The sequence below is a fragment of the Schistocerca cancellata genome, chromosome 8 (assembly GCF_023864275.1).
Source record: "Schistocerca cancellata isolate TAMUIC-IGC-003103 chromosome 8, iqSchCanc2.1, whole genome shotgun sequence".
Lineage (NCBI taxonomy): Eukaryota > Metazoa > Arthropoda > Insecta > Orthoptera > Acrididae > Schistocerca > Schistocerca cancellata.
The window spans coordinates 344,617,484-344,633,426 of NC_064633.1; the positions used below are offsets into that span (position 1 = coordinate 344,617,484).

A 15,943-nucleotide genomic window follows, 5' to 3' on the forward strand; every position below is an offset into this window, starting at 1 on the left:
GTGACTCACTATGGCGGAGGAAAATAGCGGAGAAGTAATTGAATCGGGAGTTGGTGCGTTAAATGTGCAGAAGCAGGTCGGCGCAGGTGAAGTTTCTCGGGCTAAACAATTAGTGCGCGGTGAGGCGAGGAGAGGCTGCGGAAGTTGGGAGAGACGGGTGGGCCGGCCGGATATTAAGTTGTCCGCCGCGTGTATTTGCCGGCGCTACGACCCACCTGTGGAAACACGCCCAGCGCAGTTGTCGTACCGGGGCCGTTTTTACGCGATGCGGGGAGAAGGCAACGAGCGAGAACTCACAGCTGGCCTGGAAACTGGCCCATAAACAAACGACATCTACATGCGGAAGATGTCATCAAAGTTCGACGAGGCATTGCTTTTAATGGATTTCGATTTCAGTTGAGCGATTGTGTATCAGGCGTGTACTAAAATGCTACGGACCAATAGAGAGATAGCTGTTAAGCAACAAACCGTTAATCAATCACTCCAAAATGTTAAGTAAGTAATTTGGAGAAGCAATGTATCTTCAGTATTCGGTCACATTCCCTTTGATAGTAACTACATTCCTCCATACGAATGAAAGGTGAGACAGTCTTTCCATTTTGGGAGCCACTAATCAACAATACCGGATTATTAGTGCAAATAATTTGTTACATCCTTGTCCAACTGAATCAACATTATATCTTTAAAGACCTTAACCTCAGCGTGACCTAACGTTTACTGTACCCCTGCCTTATCCACTGTAACGAATTCAGGGGGAGGCATACAGGCTTGTGCCATTGTAAGAAGAAACGCGCTATATAAGTTTTGCACTTTTATCTTTATATACTTTCGCAACCATATCCAGCCGGCCGGTGTGACCGAGCGGTTCTAGGTGCTACAGTCTGGAACCGCGCGACCGCTACGGTCGCAGGTTCGAATCCTGCCTCGGGCATGGATGTGTGTGATGTCCTTAGGTTAGTTAGGTTTAAGTAGTTCTAAATTCTAGGGGACTGATGACCTCCGATATTAAGTCCCATAGTGCTCAGAGTCATTTGAACCATTTTTAACCAGATCCATTGTGGACGGAAAATTACTTACAATATGGGTACCATATTTATAGGAGTGATGTTCAGACTGTGTGCTGCAGGATTTGCGTTGTTAGTAGTGTTGGTGTCGTGACGTCCCGCTAGGCTTCGGTACGGGTACGATGCCGTAGGATTGAAACACAAGCATTAGGCCAATCAAATTAGACATTAAAATCGCAAAACATAATGTAGTTCAAATCCGGGAAGCAATTGTATTACTCCTTGACAGAAAGAAGTGATGGGAAAGTGAGTGCCACTTGTCTCTGAAAGTAAACGTTTCAAGCCCAAACCGAAGAGAAGCAGTAAGTCCTCATACTGTCCAGCCACGTTCACATTCTTATTGGATGTGCTTTCATCGAGGGCGGTACGCATAATGTCGCCGTCGGCATCTTCTGCTGTCATCTTAGTTTCAATGTCCGCGAGGCCCAACGCAGAGTCCAACTGGTCAATATGGCGTCTCTTCTTGGAGTCGCTAGCTAACAGTTTCTCCTGGGGCATTTTGAAGAGTCAAACACGATCTCGTTGCAAGAAAGGGCTGCAATCGTTTTGGAGTTTTAACTCTCCTCAAGCTGTTCATCAAATACCCCTGAAACGTTCCTGCCAAAGTTGTTTAATGTGTAGGTGATGTAAGTAGCAACGATTGCCCTAATATAATCGTTTCGGCGCCAGGTAGCCTTGTGGACTAAGTGTCCCCCATCCACCACTACAAATGTTCTGGCCTCAAGAGAGATGTTTTGGGAAAGTGGAGTAAAAGCGGCGTAGAAAATTGATTTCAACCCGTTACGCAACCCCTCTTCGTTGAACAATACAGTGGATAAGGGGCCAGTTAGAATTTAAAAATGCCCAATGACTTCACTGTCCAAGTGCTTAGTGAACAACATTATTTCAAAGAAGTTGAATGGATGCCCGTCAACGCACTTTCAGTTGGTGTTTGTCGCTAAAGTTACCACTTTACGTTTGTTTTACAATTTATCTTCCCAATCAAGCATCCAGTTATTTTTCAGACCCTTTCAATGGGTTTTCTGGAGATAGGTGGCAATTTATTTCAGCACCTCCCACGATTCCACAGCTGAAGGATAGTATTTTGTCTGTGGATGGAAATGGAGGATGGTAATACGTGTAATTCATGTAAAAATACGGTCCAATCTTTGAACATGATGCTACGCATTTTCCTTTCATTGAATCCCCAGTAAGTTATTAATAATGTGTATGATCAATTCTTCAAAAATTCAGTTTTCTAACATTTTGTGTTTATGCGATTTCAGGAGAACTGCTGCGCTTGGAAACTTATATATATATATATATATATATATATATATATATATATATATATATATATATATATATATATATATATATATATTTTTCTGAAATGAAAGCCAATAAAATTTGCTAAAATTTTAATTCTCATGGCTTTTCTTGCAGGATGAGCGGTTATGCCGATATTCAGACCAAAACATGAGCAAAACTTGAAAGTTTCATTTTCGGTAAAAAAAAAATGAATATTTGAAACTCCGCATCTCAGAAACATTGACTGTATAGAGCTGCGTGTATAGAGCTGCGGTTTTACTTAAATTTGCTGCCTATTTAAAATACCTTAAAATTGTCATTAAAGACAAACATCGGAAAACGCATAATTTGAATTAAAAGGCAACAACTGGAAAACGTCCAAAAATTTACGCAGTTTTTCCATTATTATTTAGGGAGCATAGGTTTCTCGAGGCTGCAGACTTCGATTTGCCTTACCGTAATTGATCCTAATAACACATCAGGTTTTGCGATTTTAGCTTTTTTGTGTATGTTTTGACTGCCCAATCAGTGTGCATTAAAATTGCAGTTAGTCAACCTGGATCTGGCCAAGGCGAGCAGGGCTGTACCCGTAAAGCTGTTTTATCAAAACAGCAGCACTAGTGCTACTGCTCTCCGCGAATATCGACGCACTAAAGGAATACGGAGAGGTCCTCTTTTTCACCGTGGTTGAAGAAAATGATTCGGAAGGTCGAATTAACTGGCGATTTGGGAATTGTTCCTGGGAGTGGGCGATGGCCAGTTGTGCTACAAAGAACGTACCGTTGCTATGGCTGATAATTCCGGTCGAAATGTATTATCTTCAAGCACTGATGGAACTGTGTCAAGACAGTTGAACATTCCATGGTCCACCGTTCGAAAAGTGCCGCGAACAGTTATGATATGTTATCCGAAATAACTTCACATTACTCATCAAGCTTTGTCACGTGACGTTTGTAACTGGAACGTAAACATGGTATGCATTCTTTCATGGTTTATTCGTTGTTTCTCTTCACCGTGTCCTTAGAAATTTTTCCACATAGTTTCATTGTCCTGCGATCTCTAGTTTTTCATGAGGGTTCTCCCAAGCAGCGAAAATAAATTGTAACCACCCCGCAGATTAAAAAATTAACATCCTCTATTCGTAGTGTTAACAAAAGCAGTAATTTAATAACGTGAAGTTCCAGTCAGTGTGCATACCAGTACAGGTTTATGCATTTCATTCAGCGTAATCAGCTCTTTATTGGAAGTGTAGACCTTGTCGATGTATGCAACTACTAAATAATTTTCTGGCAGTCTAGTTCCATCACGCCGTGTTTCATTCACGGTGTTCAGGTGAGGCGTGCACGGATAGCCTAACAGTAAAGGCGACCGCTCGCGATTGCGGGAAGTCCGCGTTTTTCGTCCCAGTCCAGCACAAATTCTCGTATGTCACTGATGGGTAGTACACCTATACCTGAAACAACTGAAGCCAAGTTATTCGCATTCACAGAATTTATTTCAAAGTAGTTAAGGTGAATTTGAATGCCATAAGATGACGGCATGGAGTTCATGTAGATGTTGCTACGCATCTGTGCTATTCCCTCTAGAAATTTTGACCAACAATAATTTTTTCCGTGGTTTCAGTCTGATGCAACATTACTGGTATCCGCTGTAAAATAGGGTAGCCTGAGGTAAATGAATGCACTAGATATAAATTATATCCTTGAACGGTGGGAAACAATAACTTACTACGAAATAACTCGAGTACTGTGAAATATATGGGACACACACACACACACACACACACACACACACACACACACACACACACACACACAGAGAGAGAGAGAGAGAGAGAGAGAGAGAGAGAGAGAGAGAGAGAGGGGGGGGGGGGGTTATGTTTCAATGGTTGCCATGTTCAGTCGCAGTCTGGAATTAAATTACGAACGAGGATATAATAGACCTAGCGTATCGTGAGAAATCACGTCCGTATCCATTTGTGTAATTAAGAGAGAACACATTCCACTTTGGATTTAAAGCGGCGGCGGACCGCCGCGGACGAATTGGCAACGATTTGTCCGAATTGAAAACTAAATCGATAGCGCTCTCCGTTGGGAAATAGAGGAAATGGCCTCGTTTGGTGATTGCGGAACTTGGCTAACCGGTACAGCGCCGCTGAGAGATTGACGAAACTTTGCAGCCAACTACTAACGGACGAGGCTGTTACATAGATTAACCCTGCGAGGAAACATTTCCGTCTTCGATAGCTGTAATACACTGTGTAGCGCTTTCTGTCATGGCTGTAACTTTGCCGATGGTCACGTGCATAGCGGCGTTCGTAACAAGAGGTGGTGAACTGCAATTTACGCAATAATCACTTGGCTGGTATTCCGTAATGTCTGTCACCCCATCACGAACGACCCATGCCAAAGAATAACTTTTTTAAATCCTGAATCTACATCATGCTTTTTTCGCCATCCGCAACGAGAATTTATTGATGCAATAATTTACCAAGAGCCGCATGATTTGTAGAAGTTTTTTTTATTTTATGAACTTCCATCTGCTACCAGTTTCGGCATTACATTGATGCCATCTGGATTCGTGAATCAATCGTCCTGCAACAGGACGATTGATTCACGAATCCAGTTATATGGCTCCTTCCGTGTATAGCGATTTTACGACTGAAAAGGGCATCAATGTAATGCCGAAACTGGTAGCACATGAAGTTCATAAAATAAAATAAACTTGTACAAATCATACGGCTGTTGGTAAATTATTACATCAAGAAGTTCATGCCAGCCGTCGTCTCACGATCCATAATGGATCAACGAAGATAAAACAACGATAATTTGTCGCTAGTGGCTGTACCGTACCTACTTCAAAATGGTGCACTCCCGTACAGTTACAATTCGGGATGCAGATCGCAGCTGCTACTTAGATTTATGAGCAAAAGATATATCACTTTTCGCTATCCTCCTCCTACCCTCCAACCATGCCTGACCCTACTGAATCTTTGTGTTGTTGTTGTTATTGTTACGCGGACAGTGTATAGCGGTAGTTGAGAACTTCGACTGACCGAAGGTAGAGGAGCTGTGCGCGGAATAAGCCACGCCCCCCTCTCGAACGTCCGCGTTCTGTGCTTCCACGAAGGCAGAACTGACGTAACTGTCATAAGGATGGCTGATTCCCTTCGTTGTGGTGAGAGTCGCATTCAGATACCTTTATGCACCAGGAGTAGCCTCTTAACGCATTTCAAAATAAGAAAAAGGAAGCAATCCACAACACAAAACAAATTTGAGTACACAAAGCATTTGGTACTGACTACAGCGCGGTTGTTTGCTGCGATTGGCAGTGGTAGTTCAGACGCGACCTCTATCTTACGCAACCCTAGTTCAAAACACTCCCCACTTAAAACTGCCACGCATAGTGTCCGCATAATATGGTCTTCAGTCGGAAGACTGGTTTGGCGCAGCTCTCAACCCTAGTCTAGTCTGTGCAAGATCTTCATATCCATCCACATGAATATCCATTTGAACTTGCTTACTGTATTCATGCCTTCGTCTCCCTTCGTAGTTTTTATCCCCACAGTTCATTACCAAATTAAGGACACATCCCATCAACAGTTCGCTTATTTTATTCAAGTTGTGTCATAAATTTCTGTTCCGCGATTTGGATTAAGCACCTCTTTATTATTTATTCGACCTATCATCCAATTTTTAACATCTTTGTGGAGCACCATATTTTAAAAACTTCTATTATATGTTGTGGGCAACGGCCTTGCCGCGGAGGATACACCAGTTCCCGTCAGATCACCGAAGTTAAGAGCTGTCAGGTGTGGCTGGCACTTGGATGGGTGACCATCCGGACCGCCATGCGCTGTTACCGTTTTTCGGGGTGCACTCAGCCTCGTGATGCCAATTGAGGAGCTACTTGGCCGAATAGTAGCGGCTCCGGTCCCAGAAAACCATCGTAACGACCGGGAGAGCGGTATGCTTGACCACACGCCCCTCCTATCCGCATCCTCAGCTGATGATTACACGGCGGTCGAATGGTCCCGATGGGCCACTTGTGGTCTGAAGACGGAGTGCGTATTATATATTGCCCATGTTTGACTTACGTTCAAGGCTACACTCCAGACAGATATCTCCAGAAATGGGTTTTCTTGCTATTGCCAGCATTCATTTTATATTCTGTCTAGTTTGGCCAACATTAGTTATTTTGCTGCCTAAATAGCAAACTTCAGCTACTACTTTGAATGTGTCAATACCTAATCTAATTCCTACAGTATCGTCGGATTTAATCCTGCTATATTCCATTAACATTATTTTGTTTCTGTTGATAGCCGTCTTCCTTTACTGTTTGCTCAGTTAACGGAATAATAACGTCGGGGACAGACTACAACCCTGTCTCTCCGTTCTCAGCTACTGCCTTTTTTTGCAACATTCTCCTGAGTAGGTCCACCTTGGATATTCGAATGAAGGAATATTTTATCTATGGAATATTTTACCCAAGAGGATGCTATCATCACTAAGCTATACAGTAGAGATGCATGCCCTCCGAGAAAATAACGGCCTCCGTTTTTATCCTTGCTTTCAGCTGTTTGCGGTACCAGCACTGCAAGATCAGGCAGTTGTCCCAGCAATTACTGAAAACGCTGCTACCTCTCTTCAAAAACTACAGGTTAGTCTGGGCTCTCCGCCGATACAACTTCCATTGTGGTTGCACGTACGGTACGACTACCTGTATCATGGAGACACGCAAGTCACCCTACGTCGGCAAGATCCACGGTTAACGGGAAACGTTGGGGTGGGTCGGATGATAATGAGAATATAGTCCCAATTGAAAATTTGTGCAAGACCGGAACTCGAACCCGGATATCGTGCTTATCTGGAAGATCCTCTTAATTATTGGGCTGTCTCATCAAGCCTTCAGGCCTGATTCAAACTTCCATTATCGCTGATACTTCCTTTAAGTTCCGAACACTACAGAGTTTGTCCCACGGGATACGTGGTAATAGTAATATTGGGAGAACGGATTTGTTGGACACCTATGGCTTGCCGTCTTATGCACATCATTAATTTTAATAAAATCATTGTCACGGCATGTTCAAAGTAATTGGCGGGAAGCGCTCTAGTTACGGACCCTTTGCTGTTCCTAATCTGTATTAACGTTTTAGGAGACAATATGAACAACCCTTTAGACTGATTGCCGCCAAAAGTAGCAATTGACTCGAAACAGTGTCAGGCACTTCACCAAAAGGAAGCTGTTAAATATCGGTTACACGATAAAACATACAAAATTTATTGCCCATCAATTCATCTAAATTCCAAAGGATTATAATTACGAACTGCTTAAATTGGAACGATCACATAGAAAACGTCGCGGGCAACACGAACCAAAGACAGCGTTTTATTGGCAGAACACTTAAAAAATGCAACAGGTCTGATAAAGAGACTGTCTATACTACATTTGTCCGTCCTCTTCTGGAGTATCGTTGCGCGATGTGAGGTCCTTACCAGACAGGATTGACGAAGGACATCGAAATGGTTCCGAGACTGCCAGCTGTTTTGTATTATTGCAGGAAAGGAAAGAGTGTGTTACGGATATGATGCGCGAGTTTGGGTGGCATTCATTAAAATAAAGGTGTTTCTCGTTGTGGCGAGATCTTTCCACGAAATTTCAATCTCCAACTTCTTCCTCCGTATGAGAAAATATTTTGGCAACACTCATCTACCTACGGAGAAATGGTGATCGTAACAAAATAAGAGAAATCAGACCTCGCGCGGAAAGGTTTAAATGTTCCTTTTTCCACGTGCTATTTGAGAGTTAAACGCTAGAGAAGTGTTCTGAAATTGGTCCGAAGAAACCTCAGGCATCACGTAAGTGTGAATTGCAAAATAGTGATGTAAATGTACTATGAAGTTGTAATATGAGAGTAAAAAGTTTTCGGACCCATATCCGAATATCATATTTTATTTTTTTGCGTGTGAGGTATGTGTCCTGGAAGATGATCCGTACAGTTTTGTACGTGCTATATATTACAGTCCTTAGCAAATTTTTCTAAAGTAACATACCTCATAATAAGCCAGTAGGAAGCAGACTCATTGTAGCCTAACAGATAGCCAGTCATCAAACTGAACAATTACCACTATGTTTGACGTGGTTTGAAAGTGACGTCATTAAAAGATTCACCGTGCCGAAAGTGACTTTTCCATAATATTCGTTGTAAAACGATCCTTAGGTCTAGACAAGAAGCGGACGACACTGTTTTTGATTTCAGTGGATATTTTATCAAATCTCTAACAGCGTGTTCACAGTCGCTTAGATTTTTTGCTTAAGATTCCCCAAAACGAAGTAATTGCGATGCGACACATTTGGTGATACGAAGTGCCACGAAACGTCTCCATTTCTGAAATGAGATGTTGGCAGAAACGTTGATAACGATTTGCGGTGAAATTCATACACTATATATGTCAGTTCGGCGACCGTAAGTTGCAGCTGGTAAAACGCACGTATCCTTCCGGTTATTTGGGACATCCTTGTTGGTCAGGACGAATCTCTTTCCGGAACGCTGCCCAGCTCAGTCCTATTCGGAAGGAATGTCAGCGTTTAGGTTGTTTTTCGGTAGTTTAATTCGTGACCAAAATAAATTTTTCATAAAACAGCTTCTTCAGACTGGTTTCCAGTCATAAGTGGTTTGTTGTTAGGTTTAGTATTTTTGTTCTGCTGGTAGTCATTTCGAAGCCAATCTTTGCAGAAATAAGTTTTAGTTCAGAGATCATCCTCTGTAGCTTCTTTCAAATCTTGACTTACATTACACGAGTCATTGAGTTTTAATCCTCTGCTATTCCAGTCTAGTTATTTGAATTCGTCCTGCAAAGCAAGTTGAACAGTTTCACAGAGATGGTTTCATCTTGGCGAACTCCTTTGCCGATTGGGGTCGTACTGATACTGTCGTCATCCACTGTGATTGCCTTTGTTGCCGGCTCACAGACGTATCTCAAGAGCTTTAACCTCGAATTTATTCTGGCAGTTTCATGGGCTTCATGATGCCCCAAATCTCAACGGAGATGAATCCTGCTGTTATACTCAGTTGTTTCCTCAAGCGAAGGTGAATAGTCTGGATGTGATTCACACTTCCTTCCTGAAAACTCTCTTGCTGGACAGGTTAATGGAAATTCAGATCTCTTGCGAGCCGCTTTAATACAGTTTTAATTACGAGTTTGTAAAGGTGTGATAACAAACTAAGTGGAGAATATTTCTCAAACTTTTCCTTGTCTCTTTTTTTAAGAGTACCTGGTACAACGTCAGCCTTTTTCATTTTTCTGGTAATCTTCCAGAGTTAATGCACTTAATGATCAGTATCACACACCTTCCAGCAGGTTACTTCCATCTCTTTCTAGCATTTAGTTTATCATGTTCTCCCCAGAGGTCTAGTTAAAACAGCTAAGAAACAGAAATGGCTCTGGGGAGGATATAATAACGAAGGAAATGGTGGTAGTAAAAATACATAATTTCGTGTCGAAATTTTTAAAACAATGCTGCCACAGCCTTAACTCCAAAAGCTAATCGAGCGAAGTGGTAGATTGATTAGGCAGTGCATTAATTTCAGAAAGAGATGGTTCGAATCGCGGTCTGTCAATTTCGGTTTAAGTTTTCAATTGTTTTCCTGAATTACTTGAGAGGAATAATTCCCCATTACATTACGTACTTCCACAACCGAGGTCGCTAAAGCACGGAACATCGGTGGCAGTCGACTCGGAAGTAGCCGGTAGGAAACGTGATGGCGGAAGAAATGTTAGGAGTATTCGTTAACTCCTGGTTACCAAACTTTGCGCCAATCTGGTGGATTAAATTCCATACCTCTACATAGTGGCCCATGGAATGAGGGCACCTGATACTGTTGATAGTGATCCGTCCGTCGGATGGTGAAGTTCCCTGCGCCCACCATGTGTTGCTGTTCCAGAGGAGTAGGCTATGTGCCGGCGCTGGGTTTCACCCTCTCCTTTCTCTCGTCATGATAAAACACATACGGTACATCACACTACACAGACATTCATTACTGTTACATACACTCAACTGATTCACACACGACGGAGAAGGGAGCCGACGTCCTCGGAGGAAGAAAACACTTCCCAGTCAAGCGGTTGAACCAGCTTCTCGAGATCTGTCACCAACAGTGCAGTACGGCTCTCTTTCTTTTGGCTAAATCAAGGCCATTCATGTCCAGCGTAGACTGTACCCCATTTTAAGTGTTTCCAATATAGACACGGCTCTAAAACCGTCCTTCACAAACCAGTTTTTTTTATGGTCTGTACTCGGGAAGATCGTCTTCATACCCGTATTTTTGTGATTGGACGAGCGAAGTGGCGCTATGACTAATTCGTTCGCGGGAAGTCGTGATCCAATCCATGTGTAACCTCCCACTGCATACAGTTTGTTTCCCCTCCACTTCTGATACGCCCTAGACCACCTGTCCTGGCTACTCTTTTTGTGCGTGAGCGTGCGAGCTGATGTGAGAAACGAGGAACCTGCACATTCCTATCATAGGCCGTTGCCGTGAATTGGATGCTGTGGAGATGAGGATCGCGCAGGCGCGTTGGGTCCCAGTATCTTTTCGTGGCGGTGAGCCTTGTCAGCCTGCCAACCCGGTGACCTCTGCGTGCGGTGCGGCCAGTAGCCCAGAGGGAGGCGTCTCTGCTGGGTGCCGCTACTGCTCCGAGCCGCGAGTGCCGGGAAATGTGACGGATAGATCGAGCGCTTCAACGTAGGCGGCCGACGCGTATTTGTGAAGTGAAACAAGAACTCGTTTGGTGTTGGGCGCCGTTTCTATGGATCATTGTGTTGTCTCACCTGACTTAATGGTGCGGACGGAGTGACGGGTTCCACAGAGGAGTTGGAGGGATTGTGTAAGGACAAGCCATGCCGCGATTTGGAGCCGGTGAAGCGAACCCTAGGATATCGGGCGGCGTGTCCTGCTGCTCGGTGCGTCGTTCGCAGCCATCAGTATGTACGACGCGGCGTGGTTCGTGCTGCAAGCGCCGTCCCACATCCGTAGCTAACACTGACGTAATTTTACGGCTTTGGTGATCACGTACCTGTGCTTCGCCTCGCATATGTATGCCACTGATTTCGTTTCCTGCTTTCTTTCTAAACGCTTTAAATTTCAAAGCTATAGCAAATGTTTCTCTTCCTATATTGCACCGCTATTTAGTACACTGTGTACCGTGAGGACATACTGGGTTAGATGTCTATGTAATGTTAGTGAAGTCATCATATACGTGTGCAAGGGTGCGGCAGTAGGGGGCACGTACCCCTTCCGGAATCTGGGGGTTTAGACTACATTACAAAATTCTCACGTGTTGCTACCGGTGATAGTCTGCGATTGAACCAGATCACGAATTTTGCATTTCCGACCGCGATGTGATATTTTTTAATTGTTTCAAGTTTGTTTACACGTTGAGGAATATTAATTTAGCAATTTTTTCATCCAGCAGTAGTTTCTCAATAATACTGATTTTTTTTCCTTAGTTCACATTTTTAATTTTCGACCAAAACCAAACATTATCGGTGTATTCATACTTTTTGTTGTTAGTAACGTGTTGAATATCGTGGATTTAATCACCGTAAAAAGTAATTTCAGATCTTTGAATCAGAATGATGATATTCATATTAATCATATAAAAGTACGTAGTCTGCATATGCCAGTGAAATATGCTTACCGTTTCAGTATTAAGGTAAGGTGCCTAAGGAACTTTCAAGTACGATATGTTGTGCGCAGTTCCTGTCAAATTGAGTTTCTCAAACGCACCGAATCGGTGATACCAGAAACCGAAAATTTTAAAATTTTGTGTCGTCTCGGATATATTAATGCAGACGCGTAAATAAACCGAAACTTTACTTTGTTAGTTGTTCAGCACAGGCTTCCAGTATGTGGAGCCAATGAGGCAAAACGAACCCGGAACCTATGCTGTAATGCCACACTCGTAGGGTTTACTTCCGACAAGTACTCTCATACTGTTTACGATGACAACAGGCAACGGGAAGGCACGCATTCCGACGCTTAACCGGCAAGCAACAAAAGTGAAAGATTTTCGGCGCATGTGTGTCCTCGGCGACTAGCACGCTTTTTTATTGGGTTTCTGGTGACACATTGAGCCCCCTGCATAAATAATAGGTATGAGGGAAATGTATTAGGATGAAACAGAACAGATTAATACATAATTACGGTATTTTGGCAATTAATACAGAAATAGCAAATTAGCTTACAATCTGATAAAATCATTGCTGTGTATTTATGAATGTCTGTTATATATCTGTAGTATAAGTCGTTCTGGGTCGACGAGGAAGGAGTACAATGTGCTAAATATTAAAATGCCATTTGATAAAAACAGTAAAGAGACTGAAGAGGGTAACTGATGTTTCAGAAGCATTATTTGTATTGACCATGATGGAACGTCATGTGGAATATATAATGAATAATTATTGCCGTCTGCAAGTGAATTATTGCCGTCTGCAAGTGAGCGCACGATGCCAAAGTATTATTGGCGTCATCATGTCGTAGTGTCTGTCACTTGTCGCTCTCTTTTCTAACGAGATGATTTATCTAATGCTGAATATCTCCTCTCGTAGGTGCTTCTCTGTAGTTTTCGATATCATCTGAAGTAGCTTACTTCGCACAAGAGTCAGCTATTCTGTTGTCTGTCATTCGTAAGTGCTTGTGATGAACAGATTGCTGTGTCATGTCCCCTTCTGGTCAACCGATATATATTGGTCACTGTCAAGAAGACTGGATCGTTTGAGTGCCCCTTTCTCAGATTTTTAAGCGAGATGGTTGCATATTTAAAAACGGACGTAATACTTGATAAGTTTTTTCTGGTAATGAAAGGGCACATGTTATAGCTACCAAAAGCTGCCCGCCCAACTGTACACTGAGCAGAGAACAGACGCTTGGATGTGTACGTAGTGACTGGCAGAAAAGCAGCTAGAACCACCGCTATTTCGAGTGTGTACTGGTGCCAGCAGCAGTTCGCGTGGGCGGCGGTGGGTTCTGGCTTTGCACATGCGAAGACGGAACTCCAGGCGGGGCTGAATTAGTTGGGTGTTGCCAACACAGACGTGCTTGTTTCGTGGCTAAAATTTGCCGCCGCGTCATTAGAGCTAGAGGATTTTCCCGACTTAGCACATAATGCAAATGTATTCCATTCAGCCAATCGTAATGGTTACTTTTCCAACAAGGAAGGACTGTCACACTATTAAATTTAGTAAGAGAGGTAGTCACAAAGACATTGGCTTATTGGGCAGGAATGAAGACGAGCTACAGAAGGCACTTCAGCGAATAAACCAGATTTTTGTAGAGAAGTGCGATATGACGATCAACAGAAGCTAAATAGAAATCATTAATTGCGCAAGAGGTGAAAATCGGAACGCAGTGGTGCACATTGTAAGCGAAAAGGTGTCCCATACCTCGGAAGTTGTCGCACATAGGTTTCCAGAAGTACAATATATGTGAAAGCTAGAATAGCGTACGCAAAAGTGTCTCTTATCCAGAAATGAAAAATACTGACTTTGTCTCCTCCACTGCCAGGAAACGATTCTTAACGAGCTACGTTGGGACCATATGCTTGTATAGAACAGAAACTTGAACACTGACCAAGACAGAAAGAAAAATAAAGCGAGACTCAGATGTGATGTTGGAAGGTAACATAATTGAAAGTTGGCAGTGTTGAATTGCTAATTTGTGTGCTGGCAATGTCTCGTTTCCCTCAAAATGTTCAGTTGTGAGTTGCGCAATTTTTAGTTTGATAAATGCGTGCTTCCGCGAGCAAAATCACTTCATTGTCTTGGCTATGCAAATTACATACGACCTGCTTCACAATGAGTATATCATTCCTATTTTTCTTGAATTTCTATTAAGCCGTTCAGTAACAAGCTAAATTTGTTTCACGAAAGATAAGAAAACTTTCTAAATGTTCCCGTTTTCTAAAGTCATTGAAAGAAGGAAATGCCATTTGTTCTTTCACTTTAACCAGTGCCTGAATTAGATGTTTTAAAACTGAATTGTTGCCTACTTGACTTAAACGTATCAGCTGGTAGAAGATGATTTATGGATTTAACTTCCACACAGCAGATGAGACGGAATGTCTGTCATGTAGAAACCGAGCGAGGTGGAGCAGCGCTTAGCGCACTGGGCTCGCAGTCGGGAGAATGGCAGTTCAAATCCCCGTCTAGCCATCCAGATATTGGTTTTTTATGGTTTCCCTAAATCGCCCTACGCAAATGTCGGAACTGAAAAGGGCACGGCCGATTTCCTTCCCCACCCTTTCGCAATCAGAACTTGTACTCCATCACTAACGACCGCACTGTCGATGAGACGTTAAACTCTACTACTCCTTCCCTTTTTGTGGTATATATAATTATGCTGATGGATGTGCCATAGTTTCACTGTAGCTTTCAGCGCCACGTGGTGCACCTTTCTATATGGAATCTGTTTAGTCCAAATTGGACATAACTGTTGCCCTCTTGAGTTTAGGGAACAGTTCCTAGATATTGTATACATTTCGTCCGCAACAATTATAACATAAAGCGCATCAAACGTTAAGTACCCAGGAACTAGTTTTTTTCACTGCATACTCAACAATAGTGTGCGACTGATAGCTTAATTTAGTTGCATCATGATGACTGTGGTGAATAATGAAAAGATAACTAGTTCACTATCAAATTGCGATGTGAGACTAGAATATGTGAAATAGTTTTTTAACTGGATTCTTTCGTCAGTATCGCTTGAGAAAGAATTAGCTACTCTTGATGAATAGGCGCACTGTCGGAGGCAAACGGCGTCACGTTGGCAAAAAATATGCGCTGCCTGACAGTCATCCGCATGTCCGTGCGGAGCTATTGGATTTAACCCATCAAAAGGAACGGAGGCGATTTATCCTCCCCTACTGCTACCGCGGGTTTTTTACCGCGCCGTGTCTTTGTGTTGAAGGGGAGGGAAGAAAGATGCTCGTGGTATCATACCAACCCTCAGAACCTGCTTGCGCTGTAGACTGCAGCGACAGTTCCTTCTGCAACATGCACATCACAAAACAGGACAGAAAATGTCAAAACTCTAGTAGAGGATGCTCTCAATTAATGGCATGGTGCATCTTTAGATGATCCTGCCGTTGTTAGAGACAGCATATTGCTTTCATTTTGGCTATTTCGTTATCTCTCTCAGGGACATGATAAATTAAAGTGAATCTTTACGCAGCTGCTTTAGTGACTTTTGGCAGAAGTTGTTTTTCGACGAATGCAGCAGGGGGGGGGGGGGGTGAGCAGTGCGTAGCCTAAATAGACGCGGTAAATATACTTTAAAAATTGCAACAAAAATGTTACAACAGTAGACTCAATTTAAGCAACTGAACCCTTTTTATTTCATTTTTCCACACGAAAAGTAGAGTAACTTACTATCAAATGAGAGGGAAGCAATTTGCTGAAATTTGCTCCTGCTTTGACAGCAAGTTTATGAAAAATTGCATTCAGCATAGTGTAAAGTAGAACATTATACGTTGAATGTCTAATTATTATTCTTGCAGTAGTTCTTCCAAATGTCAGCTGCTGTGAACACG

At 42.7% G+C, this 15,943-nt stretch overlaps 1 protein-coding gene across 6 annotated transcripts in view; it reads left to right on the forward strand.

The window, feature by feature from the left end:
* Window positions 1-15,943, forward strand: part of LOC126094569 (protein kinase C and casein kinase substrate in neurons protein 1-like) — a 550,603-nt gene that overhangs the window by 236,938 nt on the left and 297,722 nt on the right. The window contains exon 2 of one of the 6 annotated variants that reach the window (XM_049909027.1): window positions 6,930-7,013. The exons of 3 other annotated variants lie outside the window; for them this stretch is intronic. In XM_049909027.1, coding sequence (XP_049764984.1) covers window positions 6,930-7,013 — 84 coding nt within the window. Of the gene's footprint in view, window positions 1-6,929; window positions 7,014-11,021; window positions 11,340-15,943 lie in introns of those variants that run through there. 2 more of the 6 variants (XM_049909028.1, XM_049909032.1) reach the window with 2 other exon arrangements.